Source organism: Oncorhynchus masou, chromosome 17 (assembly GCF_036934945.1).
Source record: "Oncorhynchus masou masou isolate Uvic2021 chromosome 17, UVic_Omas_1.1, whole genome shotgun sequence".
NCBI lineage: Eukaryota > Metazoa > Chordata > Actinopteri > Salmoniformes > Salmonidae > Oncorhynchus > Oncorhynchus masou.
In genome coordinates this window covers 32,074,424-32,096,430 of record NC_088228.1, presented here as the reverse complement: position 1 = coordinate 32,096,430, position 22,007 = coordinate 32,074,424, and the positions used below count along the sequence as shown (strand labels likewise).

The 22,007-nt window shown below is 44.2% G+C and overlaps 1 protein-coding gene across 2 annotated transcripts in view; it reads right to left on the bottom strand.

The window, feature by feature from the left end:
• greb1l (GREB1 like retinoic acid receptor coactivator) overlaps nt 1-20,811 on the bottom strand; it is a 46,265-nt gene extending 25,454 nt beyond the window's left edge. For both annotated transcript variants that reach the window (XM_064993039.1, XM_064993040.1), the window contains exons 1-8: nt 20,498-20,811; nt 15,273-15,392; nt 12,163-12,322; nt 11,504-11,689; nt 11,121-11,297; nt 10,651-10,827; nt 9,695-9,820; nt 2,769-2,891 (exon numbers count right to left, since the gene is read on the bottom strand). In XM_064993039.1, coding sequence (XP_064849111.1) covers nt 2,769-2,891; nt 9,695-9,820; nt 10,651-10,827; nt 11,121-11,297; nt 11,504-11,689; nt 12,163-12,319 — 946 coding nt within the window. In that variant the 5' untranslated portion in view covers nt 12,320-12,322; nt 15,273-15,392; nt 20,498-20,811. The remainder of the gene's footprint in view (nt 1-2,768; nt 2,892-9,694; nt 9,821-10,650; nt 10,828-11,120; nt 11,298-11,503; nt 11,690-12,162; nt 12,323-15,272; nt 15,393-20,497) is intronic.
• Nucleotides 20,812-22,007: the final 1,196 nt, after the last annotated feature.

The following is a 22,007-nucleotide window of genomic DNA, read 5'->3' as shown; positions in this document are numbered from 1 at the left end:
ATTCATGTACTTTGGTGTGAAAAGTGCAAATCAATCCCAGAACAACAGCAAAGGACTTTGTGAAGAAGCTGGAGGAAACGGGTACAAAAGTATCTATATCCACAGTAAAACGAGTCCTATATCGACATAACCTGAAAGGCCCCTCAGCAAGGAAAAAGCCACTGCTTCAAAACCACCATAAAAAAGGTTTGCGACTGCACATGGGGGCAAAGATCGTACTTTTTGGAGAAATGTCCTCTGGTCTGATGAAACAAAAATAGAACTGTTTGGCCATAATGACCATCATTATGTTGGGAGGAAAAAGGGGGAGGCTTGCCAAAGAACACCATCCCAACCGTGAAGCACGGGGGTTGCAACATCATGTTGTGGGGGTGCTTTGCTGCAGGAGGGACTGGTGTACTTCCCAAAAGAAAATATGTGGATATATTGAAGCAACATCTCAAGACATCAGTCAGGAAGTTAAAGCTGGTCGCAAATGGGTCTTCCAAATGGACAATGACCCCAAGCATACTTCCAAAGTTGTGGAAAAATGGCTTAAGGACAACATAGTTGTCACGCCCTGGTCGATGTATATTGTGTTTGCCTGCATTTATTTGGTCAGGCCAGGGTGTGACATGGGTTTTTTGTGGTGTGTTTTGTCTTGGGGGTGTCTAGCATAGTCTATGGCTGCCTGAGGCGGTTCTCAATCAGAGGCAGGAGATTATCGTTGTCTCTCTGATTGGGAACCATATTTAGGCAGCCATATTCTTTGAGTGTTTCGTGGGTGATTGTTCCTGTCTCTGTGTTTGTTGTCACCAGATAGGCTGTATAGGTTTTCACGTTCCGTTTTTTGTTTTTGTATAGTTCATTTTTTCATTCGTCATTAAACATGTCTCAAAAATACCACGCTGCATTTTGGTCCGCTTCTCCTTCACCAGACGAGAACCGTTACAATAGTCAAGGTATTGGAGTGGCCATAACAAAGCCCTGACCTCAATCCTATAGAAAATTTGTGGGCAGAACTGACAAAGCGTGTGCGAGCAAGGAGGCCAACAAACCTGACTCAGTTACACCAGCTCTGTCAGGAGAAATGGGCCAAAATTCACCCAACCTATTGTGGGAAGCTTGCGGAATGCTACACAAAATGTTTGATCCAAGTTAAACAATTTAAAGGCAATGCTACCAAATACTAATTGAGTGTATGTAAACTTCTGACCCATGTGGAATTTGATGAAAGAAATAAAAGCTGAAATAAATTATTCTCTCTACTATTATTCTGACATGTCACATTCTTAAAATAAAGTGGTGATCCTAACTGACGTAGACAGGGAATTTTTACTAGGATTAAATGTCTGGAATTGTGAAAAACTGAGTTTAAATGTATTGAGCGAAGGTGTATGTAAACTTCCGACTTCAACTGTACATTGACTTGAAATCACTGGCTACTTTAATAATGGAACACTAGTCACTTTAACCTCTTGAAACTCTGGGGGCGCAATTTCATTTTTGGATGAAAAACGTTACCGTTTTAAACAAGATATTTTGTCACAAAAAGATGCTCGACTATGCATGTAATTGATAGCTTTGGAAAGAAAACACTCTGAATTTTTCAGAACTGCAAAGATATTGTCTGTGGGTGCCCTAGAACGGGAGCTACAAGCAAAACCAAGATGAAACGGCAACCAGGATATGAGCAGGATTTTTGAGGTTCTGTTTTCCATTGTCTCCTTATATGGCTGTGAATGCGAGAGGAATGAGCCTGCCCTATCTATCGTTTCCCCAAGGTGTCTGCAGCATTGTGACGTATTTGTAGGCATATCATTGGAAGATTGACCATAAGAGACTACATTTTCCAGGTGTCCGCCCGGTGTCCTCCGTCGAAATTGGTGCGTCATTTTCAGCTGCTGGTATTTTTCCATGCGATTCTGAGGGGAAAGCAGGCTTCCACGAACTGCATATCAATGAAGAGATATGTGAAAAAACACCTTGAGGATTGATTCTAAACAACGTTTGCCATGTTTCGGTCAATATTATGGAGTTAATTCGGAAAAAGTTTGACGTTTTGGTGACTGAATTTTCGGTTCGTTTCGGTAGCCAAATGTGATGTACAAAACGGAGCGATTTCTCCTACACAAAGATTCTTTCAGGAAAAACTGAACATTTGCTATGTAACTGAGAGTCTCCTCATTGAAAACATACGAAGCTCTTCAAAGGTAAATGATTTTATTTATTTGGTTATCTGGTTTTTGTGAAAATGTTGCGTGCTAAATGCTACGCAAAATGCTAAGCTAGCTTGCAATACTCTTACACAAATGATTGATTTGCTTTGGTTCAAAAGCATATTTTGAAAATCTGAGATGACAGTGTTGTTAAGAAAAGGCTAAGCTTGAGAGCAGGCGCATTATTTTCATTTTATTTGCGATTTTCAGAAATCGTTAACGTTGCGTTATGCTAATGAGCCTGAGGCTTTATTCACGATCCCGGATCCGGGATGAGGAGTATCAAGAGGTTTTAATAATGTTGATATATTTTGCATTACTCATATGTATATACTGTATTGTATTCTACTGTATCTTAATCTATGCCACTCTGACATTGCTCGTCCAATTATTAATGTATTCTTAATTCCACTCCTTTACTTTAGATTTGTGTGTATTTTTGTGAAATTGTTAGATATTACTTGCACTGTTGGAACTAGAAAAACAAGCATTTCACTACACCCACAATAACATCTGCTAAACACGTGTATGCGACCAAAAACTTTTGATTTGGTAGAAGAAGAGCTGTACCTATTGGTAGAGTCTTGCCCCCAGGGGTAGAGGCCAACGGCTTGAGGAAGCTGCAGTCTCGGGCCAGGTCCTGGGCTGAGAAGAACACAGAGGCGGCAGAGGGAGTCCTGGTAGGAGGGGAGTCTGGAGGGTAATAAGAGCACAGGGTGGCTGTTGGGTCCTGTCAAATTGCTTTAACTAAAATCACTCCAAACAAAACGAACAAATCAACAATGACTCAATCCAATTGTTCCATTATAACAAGTAATCCATAACAGTCCTGGTTAACAAAACAATGCTTTGTAAACAAACACAGACACTCTACACTCAAGCCAGATGTAATCTTGGTCAGAGGAGGGAGGGATGGGAGATGAGGGGAGGGAGGGAGGGAGGGAGGGGAGAGGAGAAGGGGTGTTGTGTCAAACCACTACCCTTCCCTGACAGAGCGTGATGACCTAACTGGGAGCAGGACGTAGCTCAAGGTCGGTGTCAGGAGATAGGACACTGAAGTCATGCCAATGGTGCGTAGCAGCACAGCTAACACATCAGGTTAAATATTTTAGTATGTGTGTGTGTGTGCGTGTGTGTGTTTTTAATCTGATTTTACTGCTCGCTTGAGTTACTTGATGTGGAAGAGAGTCCCATGTAGTCATGGCTCTATGTAGTACTGTGTGTTTCCCAGAGTCTGTTATGGACTTGGGGACTGTGAAGAAACCCCTGGTGGTATGTCTTGTGGGGGTATGTATAGGTGTCTGAGCTGTGTGTTAGATGTTTGAAGAGACAGTTCGCTGCTTTCAATAGTCCGGGTGGCCATTTCATTAATTGTTCAGCCGCCTTATAGCTTAGGGGGTAGAAGCTGTTAAGGAGCCTTGGCGCTCTGGCACTGCTTGCCATGCGGTAGCAGAAAGAAAAGTCTATAACATGGGTGACTGGAGTCTTTGACCATTTTTAGGGGCCTTCCCCTGACACCGCGTAGTATAATTCACAGAGACAAGTTGTGATTCAGTCAATCTCTCCTCCACTTTGAGCCGGAAGAGATTGACATGCATGTTATCGATATCAGCCCTCCTTGTACATTTAAGGGCCAGCCAAGACCTCAGACATTTTTTTTGGACCTCCACAAGTCTGGTTCGTCCTTGGGAGCAATTTCCAAACACCTGAAGGTACCACGTTCATCTGTACAAACAATAGTACGCAAGTATAAACACCATGGCACAATGCAGCCGTCATACCGCTCAGGAAGGAGACGTGTTCTGTCTCCTAGAGATTCATGTACTTTGGTGTGAAAAGTGCAAATCAATCCCAGAACAACAGCAAAGGACTTTGTGAAGATGCTGGAGGAAACGGGTACAAAAGTATCTATATCCACAGTAAAACGAGTCCTAAATCGACAAAACCTGAAAGGCTGATCAGCAAGGAAGGAGCCACTGCTCCAAAGCCGCCTTAAAAAAGTCGGACTTCGGTTTGCAACTGCACATGGGGACAAAGATCGTACTTTTTGGAGAAATGTCCTCTGGTATGATGAAACAAAAATAGAATGGTTTGGCCATAATGACCAACATTATGTTGGGTGGAAAAAGGGGGAAGCTTGCAAGCCGAAGAACACCATCCCAACCGTGAAGCACGGGGGTGGCAACATCATGTTGTGAGGGTGCTTAGCTGCAGGAGGGACTGGTGCGCTTCCCAAAATAGATGGCTTCATGAGGTAGGAAAATATGTGGATATATTGAAGCAACTTCTCAAGACATCAGTCAGGAAGTTAAAGCTTGGTCGCAAATGGGTCTTCCAAATGGACAATAACCCCAAGCATACTTCCAAAGTTGTGGCAAAATGGCTTAAGGACAACAAAGGTAGAGTATTGGAGTGGCCATCACAAAGGCCTGACCTCAATCCATTTGTGGGCAGAACTGAAAAAGCGTGTACGTGCAAGGAGGCCTACAAACCTGACAAGTTAAGCAATTTAAAGCAATGCTACCTTTATTTAACTAGGCAAGTCAGTTAAGAACAAATTCTTATTTGTAATGACGGCCTAGGAACAGTGGGTTAACTGCCGTGTTCAGGAGCAGAATGACAGATTTTAACCTTTTCAGCTCAGGGATTTGATCTTGCAACCTTTCAGTTACTAACTCTCTAACCACTATGCTACTTGGCACCCCACAAATACTAATTGAGTGTATGTAAACTTCTGACCCATTGGGAATGTGATGAAAGAAATAAAAGCTGAAATAAATCACTCTGCTATTATTCTGACATTTCACATTATTAAAATAAAGTGGTGATCCTAACTGACCTAAGACGGAGAATTTTTACGAGGATTAAATGTCAGGAATTGTGAAAAACTGAGTTTAAATGTATTTGGCTAAGGTGTATGTAAATGTCCGACTGCAAATGTAGCAGAGGATGTAGCCATAACACGCGTTTTTTTCAGCAGCAGACTATGATTGATAATGTCAAAAGATGCCTGACAAAACCTCTCCCACAATCATATCGTTATCAATTTCTGTCAGCCAATCAACAGTAATTTGTGTTAGTACCGCACATGTTGAGTGCCCCTCCCTATAAGCGTGGTGAAAGTCAGTTGTGAAATAGCATTGTATCTGGTTCAACATTCTTTTTCCCCCCCAATGTAAATAGTCCGGGTGGCCATTTTATTAATTGTTCAGCCGTCTTATAAAAGCTGTTCAGGAGATTTTTGGACCTAGACTCGGCACTACGGTTCCATTTGTCATGCGGTAGCAGTGAGAACAGTCTACTGTGACAAGTAATGCTAGTACGAACTCGGACCCAGGCGCAGAGAAACACAGCAGGCAAAGGTAAGGGTAAATCCAGAATATTTACTCAAGATCTTCATAGCAAAACAACAAAGCAAGGGCACACGAGAACACTGAACAAAACATGAGACCTGAGCAACTGGCCCAGTCCACAGAGGAACCTAAATAGTCATCCAGCATGTGATCCCAATAAGCCCAATCAGGGTCACCTGGATACTAGAAGTTACCCAAGGGTGCACTCCAGTGGCAAGGGAGAAAACCTGACCTGTGACACCATGACTTGGGTGACTGGAGTCTTTGACATTTTTTGGGCCTTCTGGGATGACAGTGTTGATGTGAGCCATGACTAGCATTTCAAATCACTTCATGGCAACACGCCCTGGTAATCCGTCTGGCCCTCAGCCTTGCAAATTTTGACATGTTTAAAGGTCTTGCTCACATCGGGTACAGAGAGCGTAATCACATAGTCATCCGGGACAGCTGGTGCTCTCAGTGTTGCTTGCTTGCATCGAAGCGAGCATAAAAGGCATTTAGCTCTTCTGGTAGGTTCGCATCACTGGGCAGCTCGCGGCTGGGTTTCTGTTCGTAGTTCGTAATAGTTTGCAAGCCCTGCCACAGCCGACGAGCGTCGGAGCCTGTGTAGTAGGATTCAATCTCCGTCCTGTATTGACGCTTTGCCTGTTTGATGGTTCGTCGGAGGGCATAGCGTGATTTCTTAGAAGCGTCTGGATTAATGTCCCACTTCTTGAAAGCGGCAGATCTAGCCTTTAGCTCGGTGCAGATGTTGCCTGTAATCCATAACTTCTGGTTGGGAAATGTACTGTACGTACGATCACTGAGGGGATGACGTTTTCGATGCACTGACTGATGAAGCCGTTGACTGAGGTGGTATACTCCTCAATGCCATTGGCTGAATCACGGAACATCTTCCAGTCTGTGCTAGCAAAGCAGTCTAGCATAGCATCCGGGTCATCTGACCACTTCCGTATTGAGCGAGTCACTGCTTCTTCCTGCTTTAGTCTTTGCTTGTAAGCAGGAATCAGGAGGATATAATTATGGTCAGATTTGTCAAATGGAGGGCGGGGGAGAGCTTTGCATGTGTCTCTGTGTGTGGAGTAAAGGTGGTCTAGATTTTTATTCTCCTCTGGTTGCACCTGTGACATGCTGGTGGAAATGAGGTAAAACAGATTTAAGTTTGACTGCATTGAAAGTCTGCTGAGTGCAGTCTTAGTTCCAGCATCAGTTTGCGGTGGTAAATAGATAGCTACGAATAATATAGATGATAAATCTCTTGGTAGATACTGTGGTCTACAGCTTATCATGAGGTACTCTACCTCAAGTGAGCAATACCTTGAGATGTCTTTAATATTAGACATCGCGCACCAGCAGTTATTGACAAATAGACACACACTCCCGCCCCTTGTCTTCCCAGACGTAACTGCTCTGTCCTGCTGATTGATGGAAAACCCAGCCAGCTCTATATTATCCGTGTCGTCGTTCAGCCATGACTCTGTGAAACATAAGATATTGCAGTTTTTTATGTCCCATTGGTAGGATAGTCTCGACCGTAGATCATCGAGTTTGTTTTCCAGGGATTGCACGTTGGACAATAGAACCGATGGTAGTGGCGATTTACTCACTTGCCTACGAATCCTCACCCGAGACCCTGACCTTCTCCCTCTGTATCTCCAGCTTTTCTTCACGTGAATGACGGGGATTTGGGCCTGGTCTCCGGAAATCAGTATATCCTTTGCGTCGGACTCATTAAAGAAAAAATCTTTGTCCAGTTTGAGGTGAGTAATCACTGTTCTGATGTCGAGAAGCTCTTTTCAGTCATAAGAGATGGTAGAAGCAAATTTGTGTCCAAAATAATCAAACAAAATAGCACAGTTGGTTAGTAGCCTGTAAAACGGCAGCCATCCCATCCGGCTCCATTATTATTAATTCAGAGTTTGTTGCTGGCATTTAATGCCCAAGTTTGCTATTCTTGCCAATAAAAAATGTAAGTAGTTGGCAATATCAGAGTGTTCAATGAATGATGGAGCTGAGTTTGCCTTTTTGCCCAAAATGTAATTTAAGGTGCTCCAAAGCTTTTTCCCATCATCCTTTATATAATTGATCTTTGTTTCATAGTACAGTTTCTTCTTATTTTTGTTTAGTTTAGTCACATGATTTCTCAATTTACAGTTAGTTTTATTTGCCATTCATTTTGTCTCGTCCCTCTTAGATCTCACACTGAATGAGCACTATAACCTGAGACAGAGTCGACTGCCATGAGCGTGTCCTACCTGAGAGGGAGAAAGAGGAAGAGGAGGGTGTGCGTGTGTCCTACCTGAGAGGGAGAAAGGGGAAGAGGAGGGTGTGCGTGTGCGTGTGTCCTTCCTGAGAGGGAGAAAGAGGAAGAGAAGGGTGTGCGTGTGTCCTACCTGAGAGGGAGAAAGGGGAAGAGGAGGGTGTGCGTGTGTCCTTCCTGAGAGGGAGAAAGAGGAAGAGAAGGGTGTGCGTGTGTCCTACCTGAGAGGGAGAAAGAGGAAGAGGAAGGTGTGCGTGTGTCCTACCTGAGAGGGAGAAAGAGGAAGAGGAGGGTGTGCGTGTGTCCTACCTGAGAGGGAGGAAGAAGAGGGTGTGCGTGTGTCCTAGCTGAGAGGGAGAAAGAGGAAGAGGAGGGTGTGCGTGTCCTACCTGAGAGGGAGAAAGGGGAAGAGGAGGTTTTGCGTGTGTCCTACCTGAGAGGGAGAAAGAGGAAGAGAAGGGTGTGCGTGTGTCCTACCTGAGAGGGAGAAAGAGGAAGAGGAGGGTGTGCGTGTGTCCTACCTGAGAGGGCGAAAGAGGAAGGAGGGTGTGCGTGTCCTACCTGAGAGGGAGAAAGAGGAGGGTGTGCGTGTGTCCTACCTGAGAGGGAGAAAGCGGAAGAGGAGGGTGTGTATGTCCTACCTGAGAGGGAGAAAGCGGAAGAGGAGGGTGTGCGTGTGTCCTAGCTGAGAGGGAGAAAGAGGAGGAGGAGGATGTGCGTGTCCTACCTGAGAGGGAGAAAGGGGAAGAGGAGGTTTTGCGTGTGTCCTACCTGAGAGGGAGAAAGAGGAAGAGAAGGGTGTGCGTGTGTCCTACCTGAGAGGGAGAAAGAGGAAGAGGAGGGTGTGCGTGTGTCCTACCTGAGAGGGAGAAAGGGGAAGAGGAGGTTTTGCGTGTGTCCTACCTGAGAGGGAGAAAGAGGAAGAGAAGGGTGTGCGTGTGTCCTACCTGAGAGGGAGAAAGAGGAAGAGGAGGGTGTGCGTGTGTCCTACCTGAGAGGGCGAAAGAGGAAGGAGGGTGTGCGTGTGTCCTACCTGAGAGGGCGAAAGAGGAAGGAGGGTGTGCGTGTCCTACCTGAGAGGGAGAAAGAGGAAGAGGAGGGTGTGCGTGTGTCCTACCTGAGAGGGAGAAAGCGGAAGAGGAGGGTGTGTATGTCCTACCTGAGAGGGAGAAAGCGGAAGTGGAGGGTGTGCGTGTGTCCTACCTGAGAGGGGGCGAAAGAGGAAGGAGGGTGTGTGTGTTCTACCTGAGAGGGAGAAAGGGGAAGAGGAGGGTGTGTGTGTTCTACCTGAGAGGGAGGAATCGGAAGAGGAGGGTGTGTGTGTCCTACCTAAGAGGGAGAAAGCGGAAGAGGAGAGTGTGTGTGTGTCCTACCTGAGAGGGAGAAAGGGGAAGAGGAGGGTGTGTGTGTCCTACGTGAGAGGGAGAAAGGGGAAGAGGAGGGTGTGTGTGTCCTACCTGAGAGGGAGAAAGCGGAAGAGGAGGGTGTGTGTGTCCTACCTGAGAGGGAGGAATCGGAAGAGGAGGGTGTGTGTGTCCTACCTGAGAGGGAGAAAGCGGAAGAGGAGAGTGTGTGTGTCCTACCTGAGAGGGAGAAAGGGGAAGAGAAGGGTGTGTGTGCCCTACGTGAGAGGGAGAAAGGGGAAGAGGAGGGTGTGTGTGTGTCCTACGTGAGAGGGAGAAAGGGGAAGAGGAGGGTGTGTGTTTCCTACCTGAGAGGGAGAAAGGGGAAGAGGAGGGTGTGTGTGTGTCCTACGTGAGAGGGAGAAAGGGGAAGAGGAGGGTGTGTGTGTGTCCTACGTGAGAGGGAGAAAGGGGAAGAGGAGGGTGTGTGTGTCCTACCTGAGAGGGAGAAAGCGGAAGAGGAGGGCGTGTGTGTCCTACCTGAGAGGGAGAAAGGGGAAGAGCTGTGTCCGTTGGTGCCTCCATTCTCCTTGCAACTCAGGGAGGATGAGGAACTGGGCTTGGAGGTGGACGCATTGCTATTGGAGAACTGGCGCGTCTTGCAGTCTGGGGAAAGGAGGGGAGAAATAAATAACATTTTAAAATAGAGCTGGAAACATATTATCAGTGAATCAATCAATGATACATTTTGTATATACTGTATATTGATGGGTCATAAAACAAATATAGCCCCAGACCAATACCACATTTTAGTTATTACAAAAAACACTTAACTCCATTAGGCTACTACGCATTTATAATGCATTTTAAATCAAATCAAATCCAAGTTTATTTGTCACGTGCGCCGAATACAACAGGTGTAGGTAGACTTTACAGTGAAATGCTTACTTATAGGCTCTAACCAATAAGGGGGGGTACACGTGTGTGTGTGTTTGTGTGTGTAGAGAAATAAAACAACAGTAGCAACGCTATATACAGACACCAGTTAGTCAGGCTTATTGAGGTAGTATGTACATGTAGGTATGGTTAAAGTGACAATGCATATATGATGAACAGAGAGTAGCAGTAGCGTAAAAGAGGGGTTGGCGGGTGGTGGGACACAATGCAGATAGCCTGGTTAGCCAATGTGCGGGAGCACTGGTTGGTCGGCCCAATTGAGGTAGTATGTACATGAATGTATAGTTAAAGTCCACAAATGCATATAAGATAAACAGAGAGTAGCAGCAGCGTACAAGAGGGGTTGGGGGTGGCACACAATGCAAATAGTCCGGGTAACCATTTACTAAACTACTATGCAACATCCAGTCATATTGTAGCAACATACAATGTTACTAGTGTAATTACAGTGTTACAACACAGGTATAAGAGAAATTCAATGTGAAGTGTTGCAGAAAGTGTGTGGAATGAATGCAGATAGGGTCAGAGAGACATCTCACCTTTCCAGCAGATGAGGGGTCCTTTGCACAGAGCACCCTGAGAGTTCTTCACCAGGTAGTATTTTAAGTGCTTCTGCTTCTTGGGCTGCGTGGCCAGCTTCAGATTGATGTGGTTGGAGAACTCAGTAAAGTAGCGGAACCCCTTCTCCCCACAGCCAACACAGTTCCCTGAAAACCCTGCAAACACAACAGATACAGGACATATTATAAGGATGCATTATAGTTTTATGTCAATATTTCTATCGCCAAACATTGATGAACAGCAAAAATAAGCTGTTCAATTAAATGTGGCATTAGGAGGCCACAGCACAGGTTAACCAAATGCTGAATGCAACAGTCATCAAAACTAGTTGCAAGCTACAGTATGGAGGGTGGTAAAAATTGAGCATTTCCGATGACTCATCTAAGCTGAGCGGGTAAAATACTCATATGTCTACCTCAGTATACCAGGTCAGAGAGACCGGACTGACCTAAAAGTGCATTTTTCCCGTTCTCATCAGGCAGAAAGCGCCTGTCCACAGCACACACCAGGATGTGCTCTGGGACGCTGGAGGATTTGGCACCGACAAGCTCGAAGCCAGCTGGGACTTCGATCGGTTCCGTCGCCATGGAGACCAGACGGAGGTCCTTACCGGCCTGACAGAACCCTGAGAAGAAGAGACAGAACAACAGTCAGCTCGGGAGTAAACATCCACAACGATACATCGGAACATACCATGGTGAATATTGCTGCAAACGTGGTGTTCCTAAGTAGAGAATGTGTTCTTAAGATCTGTTTTCTTTTAGCAAGGATTTGAATCCCCGGGGGTTCCCAGGACAAAAGGAGTATGAGATGTTTTTTGAGGCTTTTTACCGTCCATGGTGCAGCAGCCGTCGGGCGCAGGGCCCTGGTGGAGGTAGGGCAGCGGGGGGCTGCTGGTGTCAGAGTCGTCCTCCTCCTCCAGCTCTTCCAGACTGTTAGAGGCCTGGCCGTTTAGCAGATCCTGACCCTTAGTCTCCCCCCCGCACGGCATGCACAAGTCCACCTTGGGCTTGATATCTGACCCAATAACAGACAATGACCCCGTAAGACAATGTCCCCATCATACACCACGTCGCACAACACAATAAATTCTCCTGGAGTGAAGATGCCAGACAAAAGGCAAGGAGAAGGAGATCGGAGGCTTTGCAAGTCCTTTTTTCAAGAGAAGGACAAACCCATAACATATGACCATGGCCACTTTCAAGTCTACCTCTCTTCAAGAGAACTAAATGAGTGAGATGATATGGATTTGCTGTGTGTGTGGGTATCATGTAATGACTAATTCTCAAGTCCTACTCAACTGGTTATCATTAACATAATTTAACATAACGATCAGAGAAAGACAGCTTTTTTTTCTCTCTATGTGTTTCTGTTATCTATGATCCACTAATGAATGAGTCAGCTGGCTATAGCTTGTGTTCTGTACTGTTTCTATACATAAAGACCTTGATGAGGACAGAGAATGGAGCCATGCAGCCAGAGAGAAGTACCATCCATGTTGCCAGGATACTGGTCAGGCTCCAGGTATAGCTGAGTGAAGATGGGCTGTGGGTCTCCACTGCTGGAGCGTAGGGAGGCCTTGATGGAGTTGTGGAGGGCCTCCTCGAAGCGAGCAGATTTCAGCTGCCCTGCGTACGAATTCCCCATTATCTGTAATGAGAAGAACGGTATAACATGGACAAATGCACAGCCATGCACTCAAGGCTCAGCCCCGTCCACGTTGATTAGTAAGAGAGAACAGAGTAGAAATCCAATCTACAAAGGATACTTGTCCAGGGGTCACAAAGATGCTAGGATGCACTTACAGTCTCACATAAGAAGACGCATGCGCACACACACACAATCTCCCCCCCCACTCTGTCTTCATCCCTACCCTATTTCTTTCTGGTTTTGTCTCTAGATCTTTCCCTCCCTTTCTGAATTTCAGTATGTCACCCTGGCCTCATTGCCCCCCTCCTTTGGTCCACTCTTCGGACATCTGCCGAGGTCAGCTGTGTGGGCCTGGGGTTGAGGTTGGGAAGCAGGTGGCAGCTGGACAGACATGGGGACACACATGTGGCCTGGTGGTACTGAAGAATGTAAGGGGGGGGGGGGCTTGTTCAAATAGAACAGAAGTGACCAGTGCAGGGCAAGGGTAGTAGCCAAGTACAGACTGTCCAACTAAATAACTATCCTTAAATAACTCTCCTTGAAGCTACTCTCCTTTTTCTGGTCATTGCCCTTTCCATATCACCCAGCTATTCATTTGCATGGTTTACAATTATAAAGGACTGAAGAGGAAGTAATATTTTTTTGCCAGCTAACATATGGTCTTGGCCTGAAAAACCCTCCCTACCATTGTCCTTGGGCTACATTTGGCAGGTGTTACTGTAGTGTTGTATCAACGCAACCATTAACAGCCAAGTCAAGCCACAGGTTGAAGGCTTCATCTGTTTGGGAACAGCTAGGACTCTGTAACCATCACATTGTCTGTGCAGGTTTTTTAGGGGCACAATTACTTGTGATATCATGTATTTTGACTAACTCTATGCCTAGCAATATTACATGTTGACTATGCCAAGCGATGTATAAATGGCTTGGCTATCAAACAACTAGTCCAAAACAAAATCCTGTATCTGCAATGTAAAAGAAATGTGCAGGAATATAGACTACACATGATATCTATAGTGCATGCAGAATTTGCAGACAAATCACATTTAAATATAACTAACAAATTTGTATCTATTTTTTGCATGTAAAAAAACAAGTGGCATCCAATCCAGACCATTTGATTGACAGGTGAATTGCCACTGGACAAAATACCCCTAAATACCCCCTAAGGTAACCATTATGAAATACAACCAACGAAGACTTAACTGGGTTAATCATTAAATCAAGGAGAACCTATTTTACTGAGATCAATACAAAGCACTATTGAGTTTCTATGTTGATTCTACTCAAAAGCTTTTTTGTTCACCCTTTTAAAATGAAGAAGCATGCATGTCTTCCCAGGTTGTCTTTAGCTACTGTAGTGTCACCTTCTAAAACCCTGAACCCTTTTATTCTATCAATAAACGGCAGGCTTGGTAATCAAGTTGGAACAGCTAGCCATCCGAGGTCCTGTTCCTGCCCTAACCTGTCCCATACCTGGACAGGTTCAAGCCTGGCTGATTACCCAAGAACCTACCCAGAGGGAAAAGGGGCAGAGAGGCTGAGAAAAAAGAGAGAAAGAGACAGCAAGAGAGAGAAAGAGAGACAGGGAGAGAGAGACAGGGAGAGAGAGACAGCTTTGGCAATGTACACATATGTTTCCCATGCCAATAAAGCCCTTTGACTTGAGAGAGGTAGAGAGGGGGTGGGATATGGCCAGCCAAGACAGACAAAGGACAAGATTAAGTGTGGTGCCTGATTGTGCTTTGACAGAGATAAGCAGCTTAACATAAAGAAGCTACAGTATTTCTCGCTCAGCTGACGGGTAGATGGGATGGAGAAAGATAGAAAGAGATAGAGAGAGAGAACTACCCAAGGTGTGTTTAAAGAGGTGGCGGAGCCTGGTGAAGGCGTCCACATGCTTCCAAAATATTATGACAACATTTTGTGACGTTTTTGTTCGTTTTGGTCTTCGGCTGTTCATGCACAAGTCATTTTTGTCTCGAAGTTGGTAGCCGAAGTCGGTTTCATGCAAATTTTTTCACTTGAGAAATACTGCACCAAACATCTTAATTAGTTGAAGAATTCTCGGCAGAAACATGACAAATTAATTCAGCCTCAAAATAGACAAACAGTAATATTACCGCTTTTTTCAAATTTTTCAAGAAAACATCTTTTAAGGGAGTATGAGAACACACTCATACCCGGTTCGCCGAGCTGAAGCATGCTGATGCCTTAAGAGGTTTTCCGGAGGACTTCTAGGTCAATTCGAGAGCCCAGAGCAGCAGAGAACAGATTTGTCCTTAAACCTCACAAAGTGAAGCCATAGTGGTGACCTCACAAAGCTGACACATGGGAGAGGTGAACACAGACGAGACCCTTCAACACGTGCTCCATCACAACAAAGCCACACTGGGACAAAGGTGGCCTAATGGATGTGGCTGGAGCAGGAGAGAGATAGAGGAATTGGTGGTCAGGAGTTATTTCAGGCGTGATTTCATTTGATGTAATTCTGTCTGATGAATGATGAAATAGTGTCTGATCTGTGTTTTAAGGTAGTAACAGAATCATGTTTGGAGAAGGGAAGTGACTGAGATCTCGATTTTCTCAGAGGCAACTGGAAGCTAACCAGAAAACCGGTCTCAGAATCTTCCACAGATTCCTGAGCCTGGGTGGCCATAATGGCCATATTGCAAGAATCTAACCCCCGGGCAGAATTAAGGTCTGGTCCTGTGACAAGCTTGCAAATTCCAGGAGGCCATATGGGAGAAAAAAATAGGGCTTGTTCATTAGGAATTAAATTGAAGAAAATTGTCAGACATTTTGTGAAATGGGGAGGTACCATCTGAACTTGTCCAATAAGAAATGCTCGTTATGGTTTTACCTCACTTTACCTCGCTTTCCCGACACGGCTTTAAAAACATGATAATCTCATGTATTATCACGTCATTTTGGCGGGGGCTGACCTTACCTTGTGTAATTGTTCCCAGGCGTGAAGGGATTTGTTCTCCTCTACTACATGATGGGTCAGAAGAACCACTGTGTCGAAACGTCCTGCAGTGACATCCCCCTCAGCTGCACTGTTCTAGACCTAAAGAGAGGAGGTTAGATGAATACATGAGATTAACAGAATGCATCTTCACCCAAGGATCCAAATGAACAGACATATGGAATACAGGACACATACTGTATAGTAGGCTAAAGGTTTATAGTTGGCTAATTGTCTGAAACTGATTAGCACTAAGGAAGACGATCATGCCACACTGGTGTATTTAAAAGGCGAGAGCGTCGATTCAGGCTTTGATACCGTTGATATACTGTATGCAAGGAGAAGAGTTTGCTGCAAATAACACACGATAGGCCTGCAGCACCTTTCATCTCAAGATATCAAATCAAACCCAATATTTAAAAAATCCTATTGAAAGGAAACTCAAGGTTGAAAGACACACAAATGCTTTTAAATAGTCAGTACAACTATTCCACACAACATGTCTGACCATGAAAATGAATGGTTGCACTTAAAGCAATGAGAGAGGCCACTCAAAAGTTAAGAGGAGCAGATTGCACAAAACCATGACATATGTAGTGACCGTTGGCGGTGAACATGAGTTATGTGATACGGTAGCTTCTGGGTATTTTTGTAAAACACACTAGAGTGTTAGGGTTTGTAATCATACACACACACACACAAATAATGTGTATGCACACACACACGTGCTTACACAAGTGTATGCACATTGTGTGCGCACACTCACACATAAACTGTATATGGGCGCTCACACGTACACACTAGAGGTCGACCGATTATGATTTTTCAACACCGATACCGATTATTGGAGGACCAAAAAAAATCCAATACCGATTAATCTGACAATTTTGGGGGGTTTGTTTGTAATAATGACAATTACAACAATACTGAATGAACACTTATTTTAACCTAATATAATACATCAATAAAATCAATTTACCCTCAAATAAATAATTAAACATGTTCAATTTGGTTTAAATGATGCAAAAACAAGTGTTGGAGAAGAAAGAAAAAGTGCAATATGTGCCATATAAAAAAAGCTAACATTTAAGTTCCTTGCTCAGAACATGATATGAAAGATATGAATATGAAAGCTGGTGGTTCCTTTTAACATGAGACTTCAATATTCCCAGGTAAGAAGTTTTAGGTTGTAGTTATTATAGGAATTATAGGACTATTTCTCTCTATACCATTTGTATTTCATATACCTTTGACTATTGGATGTTCTTTATAGGCAATTCAGTATTGTCAGTGTAACAGTATAGCTTCCGTCCCTCTCCTCGCCTCTGCCTGGGCTCGAACCAGGAACACATCGACAACAGCCACCCTCAAAGCATTGTTACCCATCGCTCCACAAAAGCCGCGGCCCTTGCAGAGCAAGGGGAACAACTAATCCAAGTCTCAGAGCGAGTGACGTCACAGATTGAAACGATCGGTGAAACAAAAGTGCTGTTTGAATGAATACTTATGATCCTGCTGCTGCCTGCCATCGCTCAGTCAGACTGCTCTATCAAATGTCAAATCGTAGACTTAATTATAAAAGAATAACACACAGAAATATGAGCCTTAGGTCATTAATATGGTCGAATCCGGAAACTATCATTTCAAAAACAAAACGTTTATTCTTTCAGTGAAATACGGAACCGTTGTGTTTTATCTAATGGGTGGCATCCCTAAGTCTAAATATAGGTGTTACATTGTACAACCTTCAATGTTATGTCATAATTATGTACAATTCTGGCAAATTAATTACAGTCTTTGTTAGGAATAAATGGACTTCACACAGTTCGCAACGAGCCAGGCTACCCAAACTGCTGCATATACCCTGACTGCTTGCACGGAACGCAAGAGAAGTGACACAATTTCCCTAATTATAAAAAATTCATGTTAGCAGGCAATATTAACTAAATTGGCAGATTTAAAATATATATACTTGTGTATTGATTTTAAAGAAAGGCATTGATGTTTATGGTTAGGTTTGGTGCAACGACAGTGCTAAATCATCACCTGTTTGGCGAAGTAGGCTGTGATTCGATGAGAAAGGCACCTCATCGATTATATGCAACGCAGGACACACTAGATAAACTAGTAATATCATTAACCATGTGTAGTTAACTTGTGATTATGTGAAGATTGATTGTTTTTTATAAGTTTAATGCTACCTAGCAACTTACCTTGGCTTCTTGCTGCCCTCGCGTAACAGGTAGTCAGCCTGCCACGCAGGCTCCTCGTGGAGTGCAATGTAAGGCAGGTGGTTAGAGCATTGGATTAGTAACTGGAAGGTTGCAAAAACAAATTCCTGAGCTTACAAGGTAAAAATCTGTCATTCTGCCCCTGAACAAGGTAGTTAACCCAACGTTCCTAGGCCATCATTGAAAATAAGAATGTGTTCTTAACTGACTTGCCAAGTTAAATAAAGGTGTAAAAAAATAATAAAATCGGCCAAATCGGCGTCCAAAAATACCGATATCCGTTTGTTATGAAAACTTGATATCGGCCCTAATTAAATCGGCCATTCCGATTTATCGGTTGACCTCTAGTACACACACACACACTCACACACACAACCAACTACTAAAAACTGGTACAGATATAAGGTCTTGATTTGACCAGTTTCTCACAGCAGAAAAATAATTCTGCAGCAACAGGAAATTTGAATTTTGGTGTGGATTATAATTCATGGAATTTTTGGAGGCGTTGATAAATGTTTTTATTTTTTATTTTTATTAAGTCTGACATTTTAAAGTGGAAATTTCTAACTTTAGAAGCATTTTAAAACCTTGAATACACAACATGTTTGCATTTCCTGCTTTGCAGGACATTTCCTGCAACAACAGGGTGATCATATTAAGATCCTACATCTGTACTTCCACTTTGACCCCGAGCATTGTTTACCCACTCCTAGACCTTATACAACTAAGCTGATACAAAGTTCCCTTCAAAACATTGACTGTCACAAGAATGCTCCATGTCACCATCCTGTAATGCATGGTCCTTGTTATGCAGTTTTCGGGACCTAGTGTCCCTAATTTGCCCCTGCCTGAGGTCTGGGGCCCAAGTCCTCGCGCTGGCATTACATGCACACTGATTTGTCCTGTTAACTTCTTCAATGTGGTTAACTTTGTGAATGATTAGCCTCACACTGATAGGACTAATCAAACTACAGAGCTACATGGTCAATGGGAGGGACAAGGGGATAAGGGGATAAGGGAGGTCATGCAAATTCCATACCATCCAGGTCAGACAGTGCTAGAACTTTAACCGGAACGCTGCATGAGTTTAGGGAACATTCTCTTTAGTACAGACTGAACATCCAAATCTTCCTTCACTTCTAGATACACACTTTAAGGGCCGTCTAGGCAGCGAACTCTGCATCCACAGTAATATAACCCATTCTATGAGACATTCTATCACACTGGCCTATCAGTAGGCCTATACCACACATCACTCTTAACATAACCCTGTATCTATGTCCATGATCACAGGGTCACTATCAACGGCATTGACCACCCCCTCCTCCCCCCCCCCCCACACACACACACACACACACACACACACACACACTTGGCCAGAGTGTTGAAATAGTTTTGTGGCTGCCAAATCAAATGAAGTTTGTGTCATATGCACAAGAAACACATGGAGTACTCAGTACAATGCTTACTCTCAACTAAATGTGACAACAACAAGAAAAGAAGGTTAAAAAAAAGTACTAATAATAACAATAATCTAGGACACTGCAGATGGCCGGTGAGATGTCCTGACCCATCGGAGCCGTAAATCTAGACATACTCAGGCACAGCCTCGGGCGCCTGACGGCTGGGATCCTGTTCTTCTGGTAATGACATTTTAGGGTCCTTTCAGCATGACATGCTGGTAGGGAATTTTGCCTGAGGGGAGTAAGGAGGGAATTTAAGGCGGTGGCCGCAGAGGTACACACGCACAAAACACACACACATACAAACGCACACACACAAACACCCACATGTGCACACAGACAGCACTCCGTGCATTTGTATGCATAAAATAGCTAACGCGTTGTTGATGAACGATTCAAAAACAGAGGTCCAATTTTAGAGTGATGTGGATTTAAATTCTAAGAAATGTTAGAGATTTAACTCCAAGAACACTGTGAGCTTAGCCTTGCTCCCACCCCTCCCTGTCTTCCCTCTCCCTCCCTCCCTCTCTCTGTTTCCCCCACGCCACTCCACTCCACTCCCCTTTTTTTGTTTCTTCCTTCATCTGCATAATGACGTTACACTCCTGACAATGGAGGGATAGAGGCAGGATAGAGAGGGATTACATCAACTTCCCCTTGGTCACAACCTGTTTCAGACCCACTCTATCACTCCCGGAACCTTTTCTTCAAAGGCAATACTGCAGCGTTGAATTCAGCCAAGGGTTTCACGTTAAGAAATCTAACTTGCTACTGTTTCCACCTACGTGCACATAGGCACTGGCACAAATAGACGTGTGTGTGTGTGTGTGCGTGCGCACGCACGCCACACACAAACACATGTTGAAAAGAGAGGAGGGAAAAAAAGGGAAAGCCAGGGTAGATGCAGAAAAAACTTGACACGGTCCCGGTGATCCTGAACATGCTTTTTCTACAACACATAGTGATATAATAGTCTAAAATGATTTCGATCATCCAGAACATGGTAAAAAGACGACCACTGACTATCTCTACTTGATTATTGAAACATTCACACAAGCTTTTGCCAGTCATTATTACTGGCAATAGATCATGATGAAACAGACAACCTTAGTCATTTGAGTACTATCTGGGACCGAAAAGGTTTATTTGGCTGTCCCCGTAGGAGAACCCTTTGAAGAACCTTTTGATACCAGGTAGAACCCTATTGGGTTCCATGTAGAACCCATTTCCCCAGAGGGTTCTACATGGAAGCCAAAAGAGTTATCCTATGGGGACAGCCGAAGAACCCTTTTGGAACCCTTTTTACTAAGAGGGTACTGTCAACATTAGAAAACCCATGAATGAGGACAAGAGTACACATCAGTATAGCAGAGGAGAGGGGGATGGGGGTTATGCAAAAAAGGACTAACATTTCCAGGTCCCTTAAATTAGGTGCTAAGAGCTGAGCCATCAACATCATGTTGGTGGAAATTCAGCAAAGTGCCAGAGTAAACAATGTAAAATGCTTCCATACCTTCAACAAGGGTTCTCCACCAGCCAGGCAGCACTTTGATAACACAAACACAAACAACAACATAAAACGCTCCAAAACCAAACACTAAATTCCACCATGCAAAAATAAATAAATCACAAAGTCACAAATTATAGTCCATTTTGGGTGATAGGTATGTCCTAAGGAAGAGGAAAAGAGTGAGGAAATATCCAAGGAGACGTAGGGCTGATTAATTCTCATCTGGTTTGTCCCCAAGCCATCAGCAGCTCTTTGGTAATTAAACTCCACGACAGTATGGACAGCAAATACTCCTCCTTCCTCCAGTACAGCAGAACCCCTCTCTCTCTGAGTCAAGCACACACACACACACACACACACCCTCCCCCAGTCCCCTTGTCCCTCCCCTATGTTGTGCCATTTGCTGTGTGTGGAGTGAATTCTCTGGGGCCTCATTCATCTTAGCCCCCCTGACCCCCTGTAGTGACAGATGCTCTTGGAGGGCCGTCCTGCCTGGCCAGGAAACAAAGACATTGGGCAACATCCCCTCCTGCCACACGGTCACACCACCCCGACACGCGTGACCATCAGCATTTAACACGCCAACAACACAGGGGGAAACCCTGACTCAGCAGGATGACATACTGGAGAAATGGAACTACTATCCCTATACAGTTCTTAGATTAGCAAAGAAGAAGAAACAAATCTAGCCAAAATCAACCCCCCCTACTCTTTCTTTACTTTCACCCCTGTCTCCCTCTCTCTGCCACTCCCTTCCTTTTTATTAGGGCCAATTTAGAGATAGGGCAACCCCAACCACTGGCAAAATAGGGACAAGAAGAATGTCAGGTCAGCTCTGTGCATTTTGTCCCTCTTGGCCGGGCTGGGACCCTGGCCCTACAGAACAGACTACAGGCCTGGGACTGGGTTAGAGACGGGGATGAACCCCTGACTGTTTTTTTTTTTACCCCCGCTATAAATACCAAGGGCTCATCTGGCCAAAATAAATAAACTGGGGATCCACCTTCCGCCACCACAAATCAACAGGCGCTGGGTGGACAGATGTCAAGGATTATAGTGTCATTATAGCCTGGCTGGCTGGTCAAATGCCTCGTCATTACTAACACTGGACCAATGGAGCGCTGGGGTGAAAGATTTCACGGAAACTAAGAAATGCATGATATGACTTTAAATCATTTTGGGTTTATTCCGTGAAAATAAATTAAATTACGTCACATCATGGCTAATATACTGTACAGGTTAGAGAAGTTTCCCTAAGTGCATAAACAACATAGCAACATAACTCTGTATTTTTTTCAATGACATAGGAACTTTGGAGACTTTTTGGGGACTAATCAATTCACCTTCTCCTCACCAGTGTTTCCCAAACACGGAATGTTCTAACTAGGCTTTTGAACATTTTAGGTTCTCACAACAACACATTTGTAATGTTGCAATCAGATCCCAACCTATTGGCTGAGTATAACACCCCCCCTCTACAGATCCACTGCCGATAGAGCAAAGCGTTGTTGTG